Below are 23,810 nucleotides of genomic sequence, written 5' to 3' on the forward strand. Positions count from 1 at the left end.
GTATATAATATAATACTTCTTAACGCAAGCGAAGCCGCGGGCAAAAGCTCGTTTGATAATAATATTTAAAGAACACATAATATAAAAAAAATAAAAAACACAATAAAAATCCCATACAAAAAAAAAACACAATTTTTAGAATAATTTTCATCTATTTTTGGTTCTTGACATATCGATTTTTGGTTGATTGACAGATTGAAACAGTTTACTTTACTTCTTTCTACTAAAATTAAAACGTAATGTTGTCAACGTCAAATAATGAAATGACATTGACAAGTGACAAGACTGGCAAGTGGCAAGTGGTAACTGGCAACAACATTTTTTTTTTAGTAAAAAATCAGTAACTGTGAGCGAAACTTGCGTTGCAGAAAATATGAAGTCCTTTGAGTGCTTTTTCTTTTCTTATCTTATCAACTAATAAGCGTATATAGAAATTATCTTAAGATTTTTTGTAAATTATATAAATAGAATTAGTGCATAGTGTTCTTAGTGTCTAGTGAGTTTCATTCATAAAACCATGGATACTCTCAGGTAATGTAACTTTATCATTATATCGTGTGCTTTAATAACTGGATTGGCCTCATTTCTGTTTTAAATTAATCTTGCGTTCACAGGTTTTACTTCGTGACCTGGAACGTAGCTACCAAGAATCCAGGTCAAGATTTGAACTCACTCCTGGATTTTCCATCACAGTTTAATAAAAATAAGCCTTTACCTGATTTTTATGTGATTGGGTAAGTTCACAGATATATTTCTCCATCTACAAAGTGTAGGTTAATAACTAGCTCTTTTGATAATAATTAATCAGTCCTTTTATTTAAGATAGCTATAATATGACATTTTTTCTAAAGATTTCTTGTATATTTTTCTTTGGTTTTCCCTTACCTATGGTCTTTGAACTATTTTTCAATGTTAAGCTTATTATCAATATTAATTTTCATAATACACTGCTTTGCACTTTCAAAACAGAGTAATGAAATATTAACATTGACCTATGTTAAAAGGGAAATGATAGATGCCTAAAAGTGAAGTAATAGGTATGCACCTATTATTACAAAATTCTTGCATCACCATGCTTACAAAGTATTGTACACTATAATTAGCGCATACATGTGCTAAAATATACTAAAATGTATAAAGAATTTTACCATTTCTGAGTCAACAATTTTTATAACTGCTTAAAGCGATTCTATATTAACATAGTATTAAACTTTTTTAGCCTACAAGAAGTTAAATCACAGCCTCAGAACATGCTGATGGACACACTATTTAGTGATCAGTGGACATCTATGTTCAACAAAATACTGTGTAGACAAGGCTTCATCATAGCCAAGAGCATAAGACTACAGGGTATTATCCTGCTTGTGTACACGCAGATGAAACATGTGACACATCTCAGAGAGATTGAGGCTCAGTACACGAAAACTGGCTTAGGGGGATTATGGGTAAGTCATTTATGTATTTAAAATATTAAACCTATTATTAATAAAAGGATTCACACTGTTCATGTCCTTAAGTGTCAAGTAATTTTAGACAGATACATTTAACCCGTTGATCATGGAAAAACGAGACACAATAGAATTTCTATTGTGTCTCGGTCACTGGTGACTGTATGGAGCTTGATGAATTAAAAGTCTTATAAGACTAGAATAAAAAGTTGTGTAATGTTTTACAACCAATCCCTAAGAAGTGACTTAACAGGCAGTGTGATCATTTTACTAGAAAGGGGGTTTGTATACCTAAAAATCTATTACCCCTTTATTCTTGAACTTAATTAATTTAGAGAGACAAATTACAATGTCATGTATTATAGTATGATGGTCCTGTCTTTACTTAATTTATTGATTATTGATGTTGTTTAGCATTTGAGATTTAAATAACACAGACATCTTTGGCAGTAACAGTAACATCTAATAAGTAGTTTAGTGATAAAATACTTCTGATTGGATATAATTGGCAGATGCAAAGGTCAATAACATACATTAATTGAGATTTAAATGGTTGCCATAGTCTGGTCACATCATAAAGAGAAATTATAGAAAAAAAAACTCTAGATGCCAATAATTGTCACCTCTTTACTTGTCCTTATTTTCTAAAAAAAAAAATTGACTAGGTAGGTATAAGAATCAAGGAGGACACAATTTATTTATCATGCACACATACTATGTATATGTTACGCTCAAAGACCGACATCGCTCAATGAGCGAAAAAATAGCTCACAACGCGTTGTGGTTACAGTGAAACAGCCACGACGCGTTCTGGCAATCACAAAAAGACCATAACGCGAAATTCGTGTCGTGGCTGATATGATATACGTTTTTCTTGATTTGTTCTTGATTGATTAATCGTCTATAAGTATGGAAGATTATATTTGAATTAAGTACTACGCGTACTACAAAATATTTTTTCTTTTACTAAATCCCTGCATAACGTGTTTAACATTATTATTTATAAAATATCTACTAAAATATCCATAGTTCCATACATTTCGTACTAATATTATTACTGTCTGTCTGTCTGTCTGTCTGTCTGGCGCAACGCAGTTTTTTTAATTAAGATCAGATTACGTCTTTAAATTAAAAAAAAAAAACAACATCAAATAATAACACGTTTCGCCAGACAGACAGACAGTCATAATATCAGTATGAATAGTATGGAACTATGGATATTTTATAAATAATAATGATAAACAAGTAATGCAGTGATTTAGTAAAAGAAAAAATATTATGTAGTACGCGTGGTAATTCAAATATAATCTTCCATACCTATGGACGATTAATCAATCAAGAACAAATAAAAAAAAAACGAATAGCATATCAGCCATGTAACGGATTTCGCGTTATGGTCTTTTTGTGATTGCCAGAACGCGTCGTGGCCGTTTCCATTGACCACAACGCGTTGTGAGCTATTTTTTCGCTCACTGAGCGATTTCGGTCTTTGAGCGTAACATATACACTTTTATTATTCAAAGAACACATGTGAAGGTTAATGTTTAAATATGTAATAAAAATAATAGTCTAAAACCACCTACTTAATGTTAATTAATACTAATGAGATAAAAAAAATACAAATATTTATTTGTGTAAATAAACTACAATCCTGTTGATTTGTTTAGTACTTTTTACAGTTTTAATTGTCAAAAGGGTACAATGTTACATGCTTAATTTAGCAGTGTATTAATGAACACTTGCAGCTGGGCAATATGGAAATACCCTTAGCCCCATAAAGTTAATACACCTAGTGGAATAGAGCAACAATCTCGAGCAGTCAAACGAAACCGAAATTGGTTTTCATCTGTGTAAAACATATGTGTAGGTATACACTTACACAAGCATGACTGAACATGAATTCTATGAGATTAAATTGTCAACGTGCATCACTTGCCGACTGGACGTCAAAAAAAGAGTGCTGCTGTCATGTATCACACGTCTCTTTTTACCATGCAGTGTTACTGATAGTGACATTTCTCTTGCTCAGGCCTTTGTTTCTCTATTTACTTTATGCTTAGATATAAGTCCACTCCAACAAAGCTCTCTGTATAATATAATATCAAATATTAAAGTTAGTTTCTTAATCACCTAACATTTTCATTACTCATTACAATTATTATTAATTGCTTTTCCTTGTTTCCCAAGACTGTTTTCAATTCTCTAATAACAATAGATTTAATTATCCCCCACGTATAAATAATGAATACGTGGGAGAGCCATGCTTCGGCGCGAATGGGCCGGCTCGACCGGAGAAATACCACGTTCTCACAGAAAACCGGCGTGAAACAGCGCTTGCGCTGTGTTTCGACTTTCGCCGAGTAAGTGAGTTTACCGGAGGCTCAATCCCCTACCCTATTCCCTTCCCTACCCTCCCCTATTACCCTATTCCCTCTTAAAAGGTTAGATACGCACCTGCAGCTCTTCTGATGCTGCGAGTGTCCATGGGCGACGGAAGTTGCTTTCCATCAGGTGACCCGTTTGCTCGTTTGCCCCCATATTTCGTAAAAAAATATAAAAAAATTAAGTTTCGTAATAGATAACTTATTTGACAGATTCTCCATACTCTATCTGTCAACTTAAGTGGATAGCCTATGCGGAACTTATCAGAAAGTGGTGAAACAGGCCCATTTGTTCTCCATACTCTACTGTCAACTTAAGTGGATAGCCTATGCGGAACTTATCAGAAAGTGGTGAAACAGGCCCATTTGTTCTGTAAGGACGCTTACAGACGACGGGCACACGTCGACGCGGTAGCCGTCGACACTTCTCGATGGCAGTCGACTGCCGTCGACAAGTACTGTTCGTCTGTTAGAAGCCTTATGCTTATAAAAGGCTCTTAATTCCTTGTAACTACCAAGCGGAATAACCAGAAATAGTTACATACTCATGAAATAACGAAATACGACAGTTATACTTTCATGTATGAGTGTCTTGCTGTTGTTGGCTTTAAATTTAAAAATGCCACCCATTCGATCGAGTTAAGTAAACTACCCTTGACTTACGCAATTACAATATAAGTCTTATTCCAGGGTAACAAGGGCGCTGTTAGCGTGCGCTTCAACATCTACGGCTGTTCGGTCTGCCTGGTGAACTGTCATCTGGCGGCGCACGAACACCTACTGGCGGAGAGGATCAGCGACTACAACACCATCATCAAGGATCACGCGTACCACATCAGTGAAACCTCAAATATATTGTACCATGAGTAAGTTGCATGTAGCCAATTTTAAAGGTGATCGTACAATTATCAGTAGTTTCAGCACGCACCCGCCGAACGCACCGCAATAATGAATGCGTTGTATGAAACGATGTGAAACCTCGCACACTCGTCCGCACCGTACGCGCTGCATTTCATGTGCTACGTACGCGTCGAACGCGCTGCAAAGCGTTAGACGCGTACGGCGCGTACGGCGCGTACGGTGCTGACAAATGAGCGATCAGCGTAAAACTAACGCTGGTGACAGAGGCGGCGTAAGGCGTGGGCGGTGTGGGCGACCGCCCACGGCCTCGCGGTCCTAGGGGCCCCGCGCCCCTTGGACAGCGCGTCTTTTTTTTTTATAAAATCCGTCTTTTTGCATCATCCATCAGGGGGCCTCGCAAAATATATTTTGCCCCATAAAATTTATGTCTTGCGCCGCCACTGGCTGGCGACATTTTATAGACCGCTGCTTTGCATCCTCATTGTCATCGACGCGTTAATGACGCATGATTCGTGTCCATCTGTAATTAGTTTTCATTTGAAATTTAATTATAATTTTATTTAATAAACCAGCCAAAAGATGTTAGCGCGACGCGACAAGCGTAGCGCGCCATCTAAGCACAGTTCCAGTAAACTTATTTTGAAAATTTTGTCGTCCGAAAACTTCTAATAGTTTCTACTGTCTTATTCTTTTTAACGGTATTCACCCAGTAACTATTTGTAGCAATGTTATTATTTCAGTTGCTTTTGTGACTGATAAGGATACGCAAGTTTGATATTTGCTAAGCGTAGGGTTTCGCAAGAACGACGAATTGTCGTGTGGGCGATGGCAGGCCCTTTGCCCTAATTGTATTAAAAATGAGCCTTGTTATTGACAATCGTTGTTCAATCAATGTTTGCGTCTTGAGTCTTCACTCAACACTGATACTGGTTTTTCCTCAAGAATTTTTTTAAAGAAGAGTCTTGACTCCTGACACCTAAAGCAGAACCGAACCCATTAGCTAACTTGTGCCTCTGTCTCTTTCGTTCATATATCTATCTCATTTCTATACCACATTCGTAATGCGATAGCAATCGTTTCGTGCACGAATATAAGAGACAGGTGGCACTGGGTGAATGGCCGAATTTCAATGTGATTCGCGTTCCGACTGTAGCAAGTTTTGGTTATATTTTAACCGACTTCAAAAGAGGAGGTTATTGTTAAATTAATTCAATAAAATGTTCAATAATTTTACAGTGTATGTAATGTACTGATCACCTATCCATACTTCCATACTAATATTATAAGTGCGAAAGTGTGTCTGTCTGTCACCTCTTCACGCTCAAACCGCTGAACCGATTTACTACCGGAGATACTTTGATTTCCGGGAAAGGAGTAAGGACATAGGATACTTTTTATCCCGGAAAAAATTAACTTTAGCCGCGCGGTAAATGAATTTCTACGCAACGGCAAGTCAGGCGTCAACTAGTTCTAAATAAAGTGATACTGATTCTGTAATATGAATATCAAATGGCACTGTATTTAAACCATGATCCGTATAATTACAGGTTGTAAGCTGTTGACCTTTGGTTGATGTTACAACCTTTTGAGGTCTTTTACGTCGAACTCAAGTTTACAGAAAATAATTGCACAGAAGTCATAATAATTAAATATATTATATATAAGTCAAATTTCATTAAAATGTTTGGTGGATAGTTTTAGAAGTTATTAGATAAACGTTTATAACGAATAATTTACTCCGGCTTAGAAGTACATTAAAGTTTTCCTTATAACTTATTTAAATTATTACACACATATTTTCATATAACTATTATACTTTATAAGATAAAATATAAAATTTAATGAATAAGTACATGTTAAAAGTGTTTACAGCAACAAAACAAAAAACAAATAAAATAAGTATATTTTGTGTTATAAACCGGATGGGTTAGCCACAGATTAAAGAAATATGAAGATGTGTCAAATAAAGTGCATAATAATATTTTTCAAATAAAATCAATCAAAAGAACGTTTTGATCGTTTTTAACGCTAAATGGAACGCGGGCATGACAACTTTTTGAGAGGTACGATCAAGTGGGGCCATTGTCAATAATAATTGTCAAACAATAGTGAGTAGTGACGTCATACAGACTATAGATCCGTTTTGGGGCCAACATTTAAATTGACAATTTTAACCACATTTTTTCAGTAAATTCCAGTGTTTAATTTTTTTTTATATACTTGTGGTCTATTCTACATGGAGTTCTTTAAAATAAACACAAAAATAAAAATATCGCATCATCCCTATTGTCCCTCAAGTGCCATATCTAGGAGGCCGTGAATGTGAACTCTGTGGTTCACATTGAGACTACTAAAATGTAAATAAAAACTAGTTATTCCATAAAAACTGGCAACGTAACTAAATCGATTAAAGTGTAATACGATTGTACTATGTTAATAAGCCGCTTAGAGTGTTGTAGGGCTGTGATGATACAAGGGCCTTGGGAAAACTTAGAGCCTAATATGGAAATAGCTGATGTAATTATGTAATTTGTCAATGTTGTGCCATTTTGATGTGTTTTTTTTTTAATTTTTTTCTCATCAAGTGTTCCGTTATATCGCGTTTTGCGGTGCGTCACCGCAGCAGCGTTGCTGCGCTTCGTTTTCGGATGCGGTGTTGTCTGTGAGATGATGTGGTGATATGAAGTAATTCACTTACAACTTGTAAGTACATTTTATCGGAATCCAAACATTTCTATGTTCTTGCCCGGGACTCAAAGTATCTACATACTTCAAAATCGATTCAGCACCTTTATTATTTATGATTTATGAATAATAATGACTCCCAAATCTATTTCGGTGATGGTGGCCGATTTCATTGAAATCAGGCCAGTTACGCAGGTGTAATTTTATAGTGCCCAAGTGTGTGCGCAGTACACAAGAGCACTCTCTATTCCTTTACTCTCATAACCCAGTGGGACGGAAGACCGACACGACTGGCGAGAGATCAGGCACAGGACCGACTTTTTACATGCCCATCCGACGCATGGATCATCTTACTTGTCAAACAATCAGGTGATCAGCCTGCATTGTCCTAACCAAACTTGGAAATAACATGTTTCTAACGCGGGAATCGAACCCACGACCTCCGAGTCAAGAGCCGCGCTCTATACCACTGGAACATGGAGGCGTATTTATGAAGAAGTAACAGAAATACACACTTTCTCATTGTTTTGTATAGAGTTAGGCATCCATTACACGATTTACACGGTAGGTTTTGCTGTCAGATTTACCACAGTTATGGCCGTAACTGATGGATAACCTACCGTGTAAGAGCGTGACAGACGGTTGCATGAAGATGATTGACGAAAATATGGATATCTTGATTTTTGCTTCATGCCACCATCAGTCAAGAATTTTGAGTGAGTGTTGTCTGAAATCTGACAAAATAGGAAAAAAAATTAGAAACGTACAAGTACCTTTGAAAATTTTGGCGTCGACTGGCATAAAACTGAAGAAAATTGAGTGACCGTCTAATACCAGTTGTCAGTCCATCAGTCACCATCAATCAAACATAATTCATGATTGACGGAATTGACTGTCGTTTGCATGAGCGTGTAATGGATGCCTAATGCTAAGTACTCACATACGGTTTTGCTTGATAGTTTTACTCCGAATCGAGGGAAATGACATATTTGACATATTTATTTTTATTGGAGCCGGCTCGAAGCGAACCTTCGAGCTGTCAGTTTTGTAATATGTCAAATATGTCATTTCCTTCGATTCGGAGTAAAACTATCGAGCAAAACCGTATGTGAGTACTTAGCATAAGACGTCTCAACATTTTACTCCATAGACAATGTTAACGCAATGAAGCTCATAACACAATTAAGAGCACAATATCGAGTCTCTGAAGTCTGAAGTGGCAATTGATTTTCCTTATCGTCACCATGTGAACCCCAGCCCAGCGGAAATCGAATTATTTGCTCTAGATATAGTTCTATTGAATTTCGTTATCGTTCCGCTATCTATGAGTATCTCTGTTATCAGTTATCGGCTGTATTAGTTGCATATATTTTTACACACCTACATCTTTATTGGCACTTATAGGATTGATCATAACGTTATATATTATATTAATAGAAAAAAGTTCAACCTAATACCTAAAACCTTTACTGGAATGAGGGTCCTTCACACGCTGGCCCATTATTCTCACTATGATTACATTATCTAAATAATGTTTTTCTTTATTTGTCCATCATGGGCTAACGTGGAGAGGCCGCATCATTTTAACTATTAGATACATCCAAATAATGTTTTTCTTTGTTTGTTCATCATGGGCCAACGTGGAGAGGCCGCATCACTTTAACTATTAGACGAATCATATTATTATAATACCTTTTGAAGCTTATACATTTAAAGCAAAAGTCGTTCACCATTCCAGAGTCCCAAATATAAGTGGCTCAACAATTACTACCAGCTTTTTCAGACGCTCTAAACTTCTATTGTTTTCCAGCTATGTGTTCTGGATCGGCGACCTCAACTTCCGCACCGACCATCCTGCCGGCAGCATATCCTCAGAGGAGATAGTGACAGCCCTGGGTAAAGTGGAGAAGGACAAGTACGCGGCGCTGCTGAAACACGACCAGCTTCTGGCGGTGATGGACAGCGGCGACGCCTTCTCCGAGTTCTCCGAGCCCGAGATCCGCTTCCCGCCTACTTACAAGTTCAACATTGGCACTGATGATTATGATGTAAAGTGAGTATGCAGATGCGCAAAATTTTATTAGAGGATAAGGTGGGATTTTGCCAACCCTGGATAAGGTGGGATTTTGCCAACTCTGGACGAGCTGGTATCGTGGCAAGGTTTCTACTGCCAACTTTGGGAAAGGTGAGATAGTGGCAAGGTGGGATTTTGCCAGCTCTGGACAAGTTGGGATCGTGGCAAGGTGGAATATCGCCAACTTTGGGAAAGGTGAGATGCCTTGGGCAAGGTGGAGAAAGACAACTACACTTGGAACTGATGATTATGATGTCAAGTGAGTACTTTAAGGCCCGTATTTTTAGTCGGTACTCAAGATGCATCTCGGTCTCAAGACACGGTTCAGGCTCTGTGATTCGTTGGCTGTCAAAATTTGGACCAATCACAGAGCCGAACCGCGTCTTGAGAGCGGGTCGCATCTTAAGTACTGACGAAAAATACGGGCTTAAGACTCCTTAGTGGTAGCTTCGAGGCATTATATAAAGTGTTTCTGGATTATGTGAGTAGGTACATACTCTGTATAGGATGTACATAATACGAGTATAAACAGTGTTAGTAGACTTGTTAAGTTCCACGGTCATAGTCTTGTTTAATCTGGACGCATGCTTAGAAATATTGCGGGGAATATGAGGTATTTTGCTATAGTCTAGTGAGGTCCCCCTACCGCCTACTTGACTCTTCGGTCCCTGATTTCTGAGAACTCATGTGCATCTATGTCTTAGCCCTTAGGTGCTAATTTATTGGAAACTGCACTAGACAGAAAACGTGTTTACGTAAAATTATTGGATGCCAAACGATATAGTGCTAGTTCAGCGCTTGAATCCGATGATATTGAAGCCTATGATTGACTTACTATCCTATTATATCACTGACAAGATGTTCAGTAACATTATTTCACAATACGTGTCTTCGAAGACAACTTATAAACTCTGCACTAAGTGCTGACGTCAGAGGCAGCATCCGTAAAAAACCAAACACGTAACACCAACGCGAGTTCAATGTCGACGGTAAGAAATCGATTCGATGAAGGTTGTTTGTTCGACTGGCTCGTTCCAAAGGGTTCGATTGGTTGGTACTTGGTGCATATAATAATAATCAATATATAATCCTAAGGGCCTGTTTCACCACTTTCTGATAAAGTGCCGAATAGGCTATTCACAACTTTTTGACAGATTCTCCATACTTGGGGCCTGTTTCGCCACTTCCTGATAAGGCTATTCACCAATTAACTTGACAGATCAAGTATGGAGAATCTGTCAAAAAAGTTGTAAATAGCCTATTAGGCACTTCATCAGAAAGTGGTGAAACAGGCCCTTGATCTGTCAAGTTAATTGTGGGATAGCCTATTCGTCACTTATCAGGATGTGGTGAAACATGCCCTAAATCTACTAGTTGATGCCACAAACTTCCTTTCGTCGGAATTCCTGTAACGCGTATTAACTGTTCATTTTCCGGGATAGGAACTATCCTATATCCTTTCTTGGGTCTCAAAATATTTTTCTACCAAACGTCAAAATTGGTTTGTCGGTTTTTGTGAAGAGGTAATAAGAAACAATAATTTTGGTCTCGACATTTTAATGTTATATTTTGCTTTTAAATTTCGAGAAAAACTCACTCAAATTATTATAATTAAATGAGGATGACCGGTGAAGTCATATTTTATAATAATAAAGTATTACAAATAACAATATTTAAATATGATTTATGGTACGATTTTCTTATGTTTAATGAAAAATTAATTTATTAGGTATCTTTTAATTTTGTAATGTTTATGTATCTTATCTCTAAACTTTGGATATAAAATATTAATTGTGATTACAGCTTATCTTTGTAAATATTAGATTTACTAAAACAAATTATATTGCCGTACGATTTACCTAAATCGATAGTATGTATACTTCTTACTAATCACACCACTTAAAACCTCTGTAGGATTTTACAATTAAAAAAAATCATTTTTAAACCGCAAAACGATTTCTGCTTAGCTTTTAAAAATAATCAGTAATACCTGTGTTATGCCTTGGATCTTAACATATTCTCTCTCTCTCTCTTATTGGAATTCCTACCTGCTTAGGAGCTACTGACTTATTATATTAAAATATTAATGCGATACCTGCCTGTCCTTACCTGGCTAAACTTTATTAACACATTTAGCATAGTAACCAAAAAAGTGTCCTTCTGAGAGTTCAGCCGAAGTATACACAATTTAAGAGATTGAAAAAGTTACCAAAAATATTTCTATTACTTCGCATTTCTAACTGTTCTTAAGCGGACCTCTAGATGATCAATTTTATTGTGCAATATCACGTATTGCGCCATATTGACCGTCTAGGGTTGATATTAAACATCGCGCGCCTTCAATCTAATTGTCAAATAAACTGTTCAATAAAATTGAAGCGTTATATTGCACAATACAATTGATCGTCTAGGGGCCCGCTAAGCTAAGCCTGATGTGTCGCCTAGATTTATATACCTAACTAATTTCACACTCTCCTTCCAGACGTAAACCCTCATGGACGGACAGGATATTATACAAGGTGATAGCGAACAACTACGAGAATATAACTCTACGGGCAGACCTGGTCTCGTACAACCACATCCCGCACTACACAGTCAGCGATCACAAACCGGTGGTCGCCCAGTTTAATATTAAGGTTGGTTTAATTGTAATTTTTGGGCCAGCTTGCTTATAGTTTGTGCGTTCTAAGATGATATGGGTGACAGTTTTCATGTTCCTTGCTACGGGTTTTTTTTACAAGAAAACAAAAAATATCAAAATGTAATAAATTATATTCCATCTACAAAAACAAATGTTTCCTATAATTGTAAATTAATAAAAATGAAAAGATGCTAAGTGCTAACTTATTAATAAAAATTATAAATATTAACTGTGAAATAGGAGTATAAAATTATTGTTACGAAAACATTTGAAAAATGTCATATGCATGAAACGGAACTTATGTCAATAGAGATTGACTTTGTTGAATCGAAATCAAATCGATAAAAAAGGGCGGCCATCTTAAACCGCCGGCACCACTGAAACGTCAGTACGAAATCGATAATTTCGATTGCAATTCCTTTACGAAGTGATTCGATATTTTTAAACTATCGATTAATTTTTGTTAGGTAACTTCCCTACTATTGGCAATTATAATGTGTCACACATATCATCATAAAACGCACTAACTATAATTTGTCGATAAATCTTCTCTTTCATACAAAAGAAGATTTTATATACAACTAGCTGTCCCGGCAAACGTTTCTTTGCCATATAAAGTATTTCGCCCGTATTATTTTATTGAAGTAACTAAATAAGTATGTCACCATGGCAACGTCCATCGCTATCCCGTCGCACAAACAATGGTCGCCGTCAGTCCCGAGTTGTAATAATTTACTATTATTTATTCAACAAATGCACTTATCAATATAATAAGTACCCAGAAGCAGATTCCCAGACATCAGTAAAGCCGTTTTGGAGGAGTACGCGGCCTAACATTGTGACACGAGAATTTTATATATAAGATATAGGAAATATTACCGCAATGTTTTTTCACGTTAGAGGCAGCGCCACAGAATATATAATATGGCAGCGCCAGCATAGACAGTAAACAAACTTTTGTTCGACGTTGATAACGTTTCTGTATCGGAAAATATTGTGAGCTGTGTGCAACATGTCGGATTCTGGTCGGATTATTTACTGTGTGTACTAGTAGCGCCCTCTGTTCCGACCTTTGCCTAAAGTAGACTTTACCAAATTGAGTTGTTAGCGGGTAGCTGATACTAGCTAAACTTTAGCCTCTGAAGTATAACTTAATTCATGAAGCCCTAAGCGGCCGCATCCGGCCGCATACGGCCGCGATAACAATAGATAAGCTATTGTGTCTCGTTATTCCACGATCGATGGGTTAAAATCAACTTGATAAGGTAGTTTATCTTTCATCATTATTTATGTCACACATTTCGACTAAAATTCTAATACCTAATTGGGATTAAGGTAGAACTTTACAACTCAGGTGCAGTAAAAAACGCAGGTAGGTCATTTAAAGTCAACTCTACAATAAACTAAAGAGTAGACTAAAAAGTAAAAAAAAAAAACAAATTAAAAAAAAATTAATTGCTAAAAATTTTGCATAAAATGTATCGTGAAAATATGTCACTTCAAAAAGTAAGTACATATTTCTTTTTTCTACTTGTCTTTGAAAAAGAAAATTCTAATTCTTGCCAAGATCTTAATAAAACTTAATGTAGAGTTCGTTTTAAATGACCTTATGTGCTAACACGCATGCAATGTTAGAATGTACTAATAAATTGTTGTGGTCTATAATTAGAAGTTATGTACGAAATTAATAATATGAGCATGAAATTTTACGGAATTTACACAACCCCGCAACTAAGTTGAACGTATATTGACTGCTTTGATATTATGAAATTACCTACACTAATTATATTTAAATAATCGGCCAAGTGCGAGTCGGACTCGCGCACGAAGGGTACCGTTATAGAGGAACAATAGGCCAAAAATCGTGTTTTTGTATAGGTGCCCTTAAAATTTTAATTTATTTTAATATTATTATTAAATATTAAAGTACACATATAATAAAGGACTTTGTGAAAAATTCAAGTACCTTTTTTGCTCTATGGCAACAGGTAGGCTGTTGCCATAGAGCAAAAAAGGTCGAAAAAATCACGTTTGTTGCATACAACATAAATAAAGTTAATATTTGAGAGGGGCTGCCACAGGAGCCCCTCTCATATATTAACTTTATTTTGTTTTCAGTATTTGTTGTTGTAGCGGCAACAAATATACACAATCTGTGAAAATTTCAGAAGTCTAGCTATAGCGATTCTTGAGATACAACCTGGAGACAGACAGACAGACGGATATACAGATGGACAGACAGACGGCCAGACAGACGGACAGACATCGAAGTCTCAGTAATAGGGTCCCGTTTTTTCCCCTTTGGGTACGGAACCCTAAAAACGACTACGGCAAAAAGAAAGATTTTGGCGGTCATAACTCATAAGGCGCACAAACTATACTAACCTGATCATGACAATTTTTATGAATTGCTTGCTTCTCGATCGTTATGTATATTATAATTTATAATTTATACAATATACATATACAAATAATATATATAAATAATAGCTTCCTCAATAATATCAAAATCTTTATAATATAATATCAAAGTCTTCGTCCAGCTTTAGTCGTTTATTAATGACAAAAAATTAAGTTTTTTTTGCAAACCCTCAACCTTTTAAGTCTTATTTCCAAGTATGCGGTCATAAAACCTTTATTTTTATTTGCCTAAATGTATATCGCGTACATAAAAACATAATTAACATTACAACCACCTCAGATCTAATCCATAGTTATTTTTAACGAGAAATATAATTATTTAAATTAAGAAGCGCGTTTTCTTGTTAATTATAGTTGTAATTCGTCAAAATGTCACTGTAACAATAATGGTTTTACGTCATCTGCATTCATTATCATTTATATTATTATGACGTCACAATTTTGCCCGGAATCATAATCAATTCAAGTTATATTTTTATCCGACTTCCACAAAGGAGGACGTTTCAGGAGGCTTATGCCCGGTTCTGAGGATTTTGACAGGAGTTTATTATGTATAGATGTTCCGCACGGCTTCGCCCGCGAAATTTAGAAATTTCACGGAAACCGTAAATTTTTCCGCAAATAATAGCCTAATCATTTGTAATATAATAATAGCCTTTCACGTGGTATATTCTTCAAGCGTGCCAAATAACATAAAAATTGCTCCAGTAGATTTAAGGATAATAAACAATTTGAAATAATTTCCCCCGTAGAAAGAATTTTTCAAATCGGACTAGTGGTTCCTGAGATTAGTGCGTTCAAACAAACAAACAAACTCTTCCGCTTTATAATATTAGTGTAGTAGTAAAAGTATTCAATATATTTCCGTTGTCTGGTACCTGTAACACAAGTCCCTTAGGTACTTAGCACGGGGCCAGACTGACGTGGTGTGAAGCGTCCATAGATATTATTATTATTAATCTTATTACTAGAGTAACTAAATTGTAGTTGCCATCAGTTTAGTACTTACTAAATTTGAACTTGCTACTTGCTACTAAATTTTGTGTTTTATTATATGCAATTAACAACTTAAAATTAAGTTAAAATTTAGTTAACTACTTATCAACTCAATACGTGTAAACCAGCCATAAGTCGTCGTCTGTCGGCTGGTTTTGACATAACGCGACCAAAATACGTAGGTCCGGCATCTGCCTATGAATCAACTTCTCTGATAGTACCATCATAATTACACTTTCTTTTCTAAACCACACACTGAAAAGATTAAATGCGTTGATTTGTAGATAACAATAGTTTGTTTTCGTTTTCATTATAATTTTCAACGTTAGCGATTTCATTGTTTTGTTCCCCTGCCCTAGTTTCACACTGTTGCCGCTCTGTGAATACGCTATACAATAACAAAGCAATAAAAATATATGTATTTATTTATATTATGTTGTTTGCTTTATGTGAAACAGCTTTTAAATTAAAATATTTCGGCTTTGTTTAAATTCTGATAAATTTTTTTGATGGCCAAATTCAAATGTAGTAGTTACAGTATACCTGCAGTGAACGAGTATAGTATGATATTAGGATAGATAGTTATACAAGATGTTAGAGTAAACACCGTTATCCTTGAAACCATCAAATGAGCCCGTCAAAATGAACAACTTTTTCTATGAGATTGTTCTCATGCTGGGAACTCAAAAAAATCCGTCTTCATACCCATACAAATTGCCGATCCGGGCATCCGTATGGGTATGAAGACAGCAGTTTTTTTGAGTTCCCAGCATTGTTCTCATAGAAAAAGTTGTTCATTTTGACGGGTTCATTTGATGGTTTCAAGGATAACGGTGTTTACACTAACGCACTGTAGATGGCGCCACTAGACATTAATTTAGATAACACTATACTTAGCTTATTCGCTAAAAAAGCGCTGGTGAACATGTAGAGACGCACATTCGTCTATGATTGACCGTGTTCGACGTCGCTTGTGCCAATGCCTACTGTAGACTGCTACGCAATATCTAATAGCTTTGTCCACACTGTGCCTTTTTCTGTTCGTCAAGGGCATGCGTTATAGCGCAGTCAACAGCGAACGTGAGGCATGCCCGCCACGCATGCCCTCTGACCGTATCCAAAACTTTAAAAATGACAATATTGGCGTTGCGTTCCTTGACGCATTCAATAATTATTGAATGCGCCAATATGAAAGTTGATGACGAAAATTGAAGATGAAAGTGCACAGTGTGGACATATCTATTATGGTTCATTATAATACCTTAACGCGAACAGACCATAGCATATACAAGGTGTAATAAAACCCAGTTAGGGTTTGTATGTGTGAGGTGTCCCTTATGTAGAGTTCACTGTGAAAGTAGCAGCGCTGAAATAGTTTTTTTTCACCTTTCTATGGAAAAATTCATGACGCGGGGGCTCCTGCCCATAGAAATCTCAAATCAAATTTTCTCTTTCAGCGCTGCTACTTTCACAGTGAACTCTATTTATGGGACACTTACACACCCTAAATTATTATCACTTAGTTTTGTTACATGTAGATAGCATGTATACCACTGACCTCCATTATACAAGTATGCTGGACTTATGATACCCTTTGAAATGACAGCTATTTTTTGTGCCTGTTTGAAGCGGAATCAGCGCCCCCAATGCGGGGGAAGAGAACTAAAAATGACGTTTGAAAGTCGTCATATTGGCGCTGATAGCAATAGTGAGAGTACTTGGAACTAATACTAGTGATGACAACCAATAACGATTAAGCGGCCATTTGCAAGTTACGTCAGATTTAGTTCTCTTCCCCCGCATTGGGGGCGCTGATTCTGCTTCAAATAGGCACAAAAAGCATGTGGGTATAAGTCCAGCGTACTTGTATAATGGAGGTCAGTGATGTATACCTAACAGCTTACTAACTGCATGGTAGATACGCAATGGATTCACGCGCGCCGTCACAGAAACGAAGGCCCCGCGTTCCGGCATACGCATGCGATCGGCGTTAGTCGCGCCGGTTGTGGCAGAGGCCGCGGTAGATGAAGCCAGCAGCTCAGTAGAACAACCTAGTTATACTGATGCGAACGAGGTGAGTGGCTTGTTTAGATATAGAAGTAGACTTTGCGGGAAGAAAGGGGTGCCTTAAGTTCTGAGCATAATTTTGTCGACAAGAAAATAAGTCAATTATGACCTAAAGGTGCCGGTTACAACCGGCACGAAGCAACCGCAGACGACGTGTCGTCGCGACACTACTGGTTTCTATGTATTTCTATGAAATACCCTGCGCTGCAGCTAGCGACACATTTAGAAATACATAGAAATGACGTGTCGCGACGAAACATCGTCTGCGTCGTCTGCTGCGACTTCATGTAGCCGGCTTCCAACTTGTGTACCTTAAATCTAAGGTGCTCCATCTTGCCACATCGTCCCAAATGATTGGTAGCCCGGTCACCGAACATCACGAAATTCAGCACTTGACTTATCGCTACTTGTTTCTTTTACTCACGCACGAAAATTTTGCGTCTCGCTTCCACAGGTATTACAGCGCGATAGCACAAAACAAGTGGAGATAGATCAATGGCTAAATATTAAGGCTTCGACCAAACCTACGCGTCAGTAACGCGGGACGGGAGCGTCTGCAACGCGAAACTGGTGTGCACACCAGAGGGCCTAGACAAGCGGCAAGCGGTTATCGTAAACGCCAACGCCACAAAATGTATGGGATTTGACATTAGTATTCGCTAGCGAAGCGATGACTTATGTCAAATCGCATGCATTTTGTTAGCGTTTACGATAATCGCTTGCCACTTGTCTACTAAGGCTGCGCGACTACGGTGCGAAACCGTAGAATGTAGATTATTCCCGCTCTCTTCGCAGTCGCTTTGGTCGCGTAGGTTTGGCCGAAGCTTTAGTGTTCGCTGACCGAGTTATAGTAGAGTTTTAATATCATATTGTTTTATTGCAACATAATGTTATGATTGTTACACTGTACCAAGCTTATGCTCAATTTCACCAACGACTGTTAAAGTTAACGCTCAGATTAGTATCACGTTACTTCTTTTGTTTTTCATACGAATGAAGACATGACATTTTAACAAGCGGTTAACACTAACAGACGTTGGTGAAATTGGGCCTTAAGGTGTTATATTAGTAAGGTACTAACACAAAGCATGAACTGACTAACCAATTTATTTTACAAAACTTAAGGGGAACTTAAAATTCTTATATTCATAATCATAAATGACTTAGAAAAAAAAGAGACAATTCCTGTCTACCCACATTAAACCTTAAGCTCGTCTAATATTATTTACAATGCCGTGGTAGGCACCAGTATAGTAGGTACATACGTTCAGCGAACATATTTTCAACAACAAAAAAATGAGTTTGAGTTTGAAAAATACTTTTTTCTACCTGTTTCAGACATCCATGAAGACAGTCTACCCTCTTTCTTTTATTCTAATATTACTGTGTTCTTTTCCAGGCATTCTCAAACTACACAGTGAAGACGGTGGAGTTTGCGCCGGTCACGCGCGTCTGGTATATCGGCGACGCGGACTTCAGGACGCAGTGTACGCTGTCACCCGATGTGGAGGTTAACGCTAATGACTGGATCGGGATATACGATGTGAGTGTTGTAGATGGTGACAGATCTGGCGACCAATAGTCTTGAGTCGAATATCTCTTCGCATATGCACATGTGTGCGCACGACATTGAAATCATGAGAATAAGTCACCAGCGGGGTGGTTTAGGGTGAAGCCAAACGAGCGTAATTTGTGAGTTCTGAGTCGCAGAATTTCGGTCGCGTAATACAAATCTTTTCATACAAATCATGACTCACAAAATTACGCTCGTGTGAATCAAACAGGAATTTTGTATGAAACTGAATGCAGCAGAATTTCTGCCAGCCGAAATTCTGCGACTCACAACTCACAAATTACGCTCGTTTGGCTTCACCCTTAGAATTTCAAAATAAGGGTCCTGAGGACTGGTACAGACAGACAAATGTAAATTGAAACAGATGTATTCATTATTATTAATATTCCATTATTATTATCTAAATCCATACCGGATATTATATCATATTTATATGATCTGGATAGACAGATTTTTTTAATTAATTTTTTATTCGATACTATTAGTGAAGACGTGTCATTAGCTCTTTCTTTTCTAAAGCTTTAAGTTATTGTTGTATATTAGCATTAGTTGCAAGCTTATAAAATAAATTAAATTCTTCCAGGCCAACTTCCACAATCTGGACGACTACATAGCGTACGAGTACCTGTCTAAGGTCCAAGTACAACCGCCGACTGCGGCAGGCCAGCCAAGAACCATCACGCTGAGCTTCCCAGTTGGTAGCGGTGTACGGACGCCCGGGTTCTACCGGTTCATATACTTCAGCCAACCGAATAACGACGTTAGGAGTGTGCTAGGTGAGTTCAAATTCCCTTATCTTATTTGGCCTGTTATGATTTTGTTGTCATTCCCTGACATGTGACTATCGACGGCCTGAGTGTGAACATTTGTTACTTCTCACCGTGCGGACGTAAACTAAGCTGCGTTACCACTGAAGCGAAGCGGGGCTTAGCGGTGCCGAATTGACCAATCACCATGCTCGAAATCTTCGCTGTCATTCCGCTGGAATAGCACGATTGGTCAATTCGGGCATCGCTAAGCTCGGCTCCACTTCAGTAGAAACGCAGCCCCTTTAACACAATTCGTGGGTATCACAGATACAACTGATTTACAATTGCTATGCGGCAGCCGGCTGCCGCATGGGGGTTGATGGGTTAATAAAGTCAAATCAGCGCCCTTGGCGGGAAAAAAGCAACCTAAGTCAACGCCATACAAATTTTCGCTAATGTAGTAATGTAAAAAAAAACATAGGTAGAAAACGACAAAAACTCATACTCAACACTCTAAAGGGGCTTAAATGCGACTGGGCGAATCACACTTCTGATTGATTGAATGATAATAATTATTATTGATGATGATGATTTGCAAAGGTAACGCTAAGTGATGACAGTGGCGCATATTGTGTACATTCCATTACTAATCCAAAACTCTCCTTTCAGGCATATCAGAGCCTTTCGAAGTCAGCAGTAAAGAGGACAAGCTAGTCGCCTTAGACGTAGGAGTGGAGCCGTCAACGAGCGCTGGACCTTCCAAGCCGAGTACGGCCACGTCAGACATATTCACAGACTTCACAGGCTTAGATGTGGCCAAGCTGTCCCGCCATTTCTCCAACGATCTCAGCATTGACTGACTAAGGGGATACCTGCCCGGTTCACCGGCGACACGACGGAAAGAGACGTAAGATCCATTAGAGAGAGATGCAATATTCAGTGTAACAGTGTAAGTGGTATAAAGAGATGCACATTTCAATGAGACGTACTTCAGTTAACTAGAAAGAGACGCAACTTTTGAGACGTAAGAGTTCAGTAATTAGAAATACGCAAATTGACGTAATGGGAAAGTGTTTTATTTAATGTGTGACAAAATATTAAAGTGAGATTCGACAAAGTATAAAAAGGTAATATAGTTAGTAACTTAACAGTAATAAAAATGTTTATACAGCTTGTAACATAGCTGTCCTAGTCTGTCAATAGTGTATTTCAAATTAAAAGACAAGGACAGCTAGTGAACTATCCGTTGTACCCACCACTCATCTGTATGAGTAAGGCTTCTTACAGACGAACGACACTTCTTGTCGACGGCACGCGTCGACGACTGCCGTTCGTCTGTAGTGCTCTAACGCCTCTAGTACATCGACGCTGCAAACTGCGAAACAGCGGCGAATCTGCGAAACAGGAATAGAGCGAGATGCAATATAAGCCATTGACATGTGCCGGATGAGACAGTAAATCGGTTCGCCGCTGTTTCGCAGTTCGCAGCGTCTGTGTACTAGAGGCGGAGAAGTTAAATAACATTGAAGTATGATATTGACACATTCCATCACTAGATTTGGCGGTTTATTCTACGTTAATCGTTTATTTTAAAAATATTTTTGATATTGTACTTTCAGAGAAATTAATTTACAGGCCGATATCAGACCTGTGTTATTTGGTTAGGTTATATCAAGCAGCGGATAGACGTGTTTTGACATTGACATGATATGATGCGACCAAATAACGTTGATCCGCCTTTGAATCAATTATTGCTTTGATAGTATTTTGTTTAGGCTCCATATAACACGTAACATTTTGGTGAGTGAAGACATTTAAAGTCGTGCATTTTGCATAAGCATCGGACGTATCTAGTATACCAATATATCTTTGATAATAATTAGGTACTATCAGAGAAGTTGATTGCTATGCAGATGGCGGGCCTAAGTAATTTGGTTGCGTTAAGGGGGCGACTAACCCAAAATTTACGATTTTATAATTCATTTTATACTTGAAAATAAGCCCCGAATTGTTTCATTTTCTAAAATTAGATACTACATTATATTTCCAAGAATTCGATCTGAGCAAAAACACGATATCTGAAAATTTTCTCGATAGAAAAAAATCACAAAGATGCATAGCTAATTTTCACTATTGCCATAACCGTGCATTGAACAAAGTTAATATTTTAACACATTGCATAAAATTCTATCATTGAGAATCCGACCTAGCGGATTTTTAAAATATTTTATATTTATCGAGTTATTGAGAAAAAACTAATTTGGCGATGAATCCGCGTCGTCCTTTTTCACCTGGCATATGAAAGACGGGCGTCAGTGTCACAATAGACATATCTGTCTACTCTGTCAGTGTGAAGAGACGATGATTGATTTTTGGGTTAGTCGCCCTCTTAAGTCAAACTCAACCGACCGATCACAGCTAACTTTGAATTGACATAAGCCGACCAAACGACGTAGGTCCGTCAACTGTATAGGAATCAATTTCCTCGGGTAGATATAATTTATGCAATGGCAATATAGAATATAGATGGATAGAAGTATTGGTGATAGAAATATAGCATTACCGTTAGCTGTTACAATAGTATAGATTTATTTTTATATGTTCGTTTTGTATTGGTGAGATTTGTTTCTATTTTTTTTTGTGTCACAATACCTATTTTTATAGTAGTTATTTCATAACAATGAGATGGATTTTATTTTAGCGGAAATATTTCTAATGATGATGTTTTAACTATTTTTGTTAGCATTATTAACTTTAATTGTAGTTAATTAGATTGTAAATAAAGGGGCTTTTTAGGGATTAAAAATGTGTAAATATACACTGTGGTATATTATTATTTCATTATAATGCTTATTTTTGGCTTTAACATCACAACCAACTACATTCTGTTTCTATCGCGTGATAAAAAAGAAAAGCTATATAAATAAACTTCTAGCCCACACCCTCGTCTATGGCTACCTTATGTTTTTTTTTTCTAATTTATTGATGTAGGTGCAAAGCAAAAATATTATAGGCATAGACAATAAATCCTGCTATTGTTGTGATTATCATTTTGTGATTGTATGGTACAATTTTGTTTTACGTATAGGTATTGATTTGTGAATACAATTGTTTATGGCTTTTTGACCAATGCAATAATAGCCATAGACAACATTCATATTTTTTTTAATTGACAAATTAATTTGTATTGTCAGTTTTTCCATATTTGCTTTTTCGCAGTAGGTTAAAACTAGCCTTGACTGTATAGTGACTCTGTACATAGTTTTGTAATATTTTAGGATTCTAAAACATAATTTATATTATATCTACTATAATAGATATAGATATTTCTAAACTGCATAATATAACTCTGTTTTAATTAATTTGGATCTAAATAAAAACTGAGCGTGATCAGATATACCAATTTAAATGTCATGCATCAGAACGTAATAAGGCAGACTTTTCGAAGAATTGAAACTAAGTAAGCATATTAAAATATTTCTAAGGTCACAATTAATATTATACTAAGCCCGGGCGCGCACTAGCGGCCAAGCCGCGGCGACCATCGAATGTATGGTGTGGCCGCTGACCGCCGTGCGGCCAGGTGCGCGTGGTCTATGGCGGTTTCATACTAAGGTGATTATCTCGATGGCCGCCGCGCCCGGGCTAAGGGTTCTAAGGCATTTGCGATACTAGAATAGCAATATAAACGTTAGTTCCAAAATATTTTTACATGCATATATATTATCAGTAGGTAGTCTATGGTACTTTATACTCTATAGCATGGTCGTGGAACATGTAGAAATTCAACCTATCGAATATCGATAATTGTCTCCTTCTCCCACGCACGGAAATTTAGGGTCAATTTATAATAGCGCAGAGTCGAAGCGAATCGAAGCGAATTCTCAAAAACTGAACACAGAAAATTCAACCTT

At 37.2% G+C, this 23,810-nt stretch overlaps 1 protein-coding gene across 2 annotated transcripts; it reads left to right on the forward strand.

The window, feature by feature from the left end:
* The first annotated feature begins 315 nt into the window (after positions 1 to 315).
* Positions 316 to 21,314, forward strand: LOC121733237 (inositol polyphosphate 5-phosphatase K-like). 2 transcript variants are annotated; one of them, XM_042123432.1, is made up of 10 exons: positions 316 to 531; positions 615 to 734; positions 1,220 to 1,445; positions 4,520 to 4,695; positions 9,186 to 9,428; positions 11,932 to 12,085; positions 17,426 to 17,581; positions 18,974 to 19,117; positions 19,731 to 19,923; positions 20,566 to 21,314. In XM_042123432.1, the coding sequence occupies exons 1-10, from the start codon at positions 518 to 520 to the stop codon at positions 20,754 to 20,756; spliced, it is 1,617 nt and encodes a 538-aa protein (XP_041979366.1). In that variant the 5' UTR covers positions 316 to 517; the 3' UTR covers positions 20,757 to 21,314. The 2 variants fall into 2 exon arrangements, with proteins under 2 accessions (XP_041979366.1, XP_041979367.1); XM_042123433.1 differs by lacking the exon at positions 17,426 to 17,581.
* Positions 21,315 to 23,810: the final 2,496 nt, after the last annotated feature.

Source organism: Aricia agestis, chromosome 13 (genome assembly GCF_905147365.1).
Source record: "Aricia agestis chromosome 13, ilAriAges1.1, whole genome shotgun sequence".
Classification (NCBI taxonomy): Eukaryota; Metazoa; Arthropoda; class Insecta; order Lepidoptera; family Lycaenidae; genus Aricia; species Aricia agestis.

Excerpts from the sequence above, each read along its gene's own strand:
- LOC121733237 (XM_042123432.1), top strand. Across the intron at positions 19,118-19,730 it reads ACTGGATCGGGATATACGAT|GCCAACTTCCACAATCTGGA; the intron begins GTGAGTGTTGTA and ends AAATTCTTCCAG. Across the intron at positions 19,924-20,565 it reads CGACGTTAGGAGTGTGCTAG|GCATATCAGAGCCTTTCGAA; the intron begins GTGAGTTCAAAT and ends CTCTCCTTTCAG.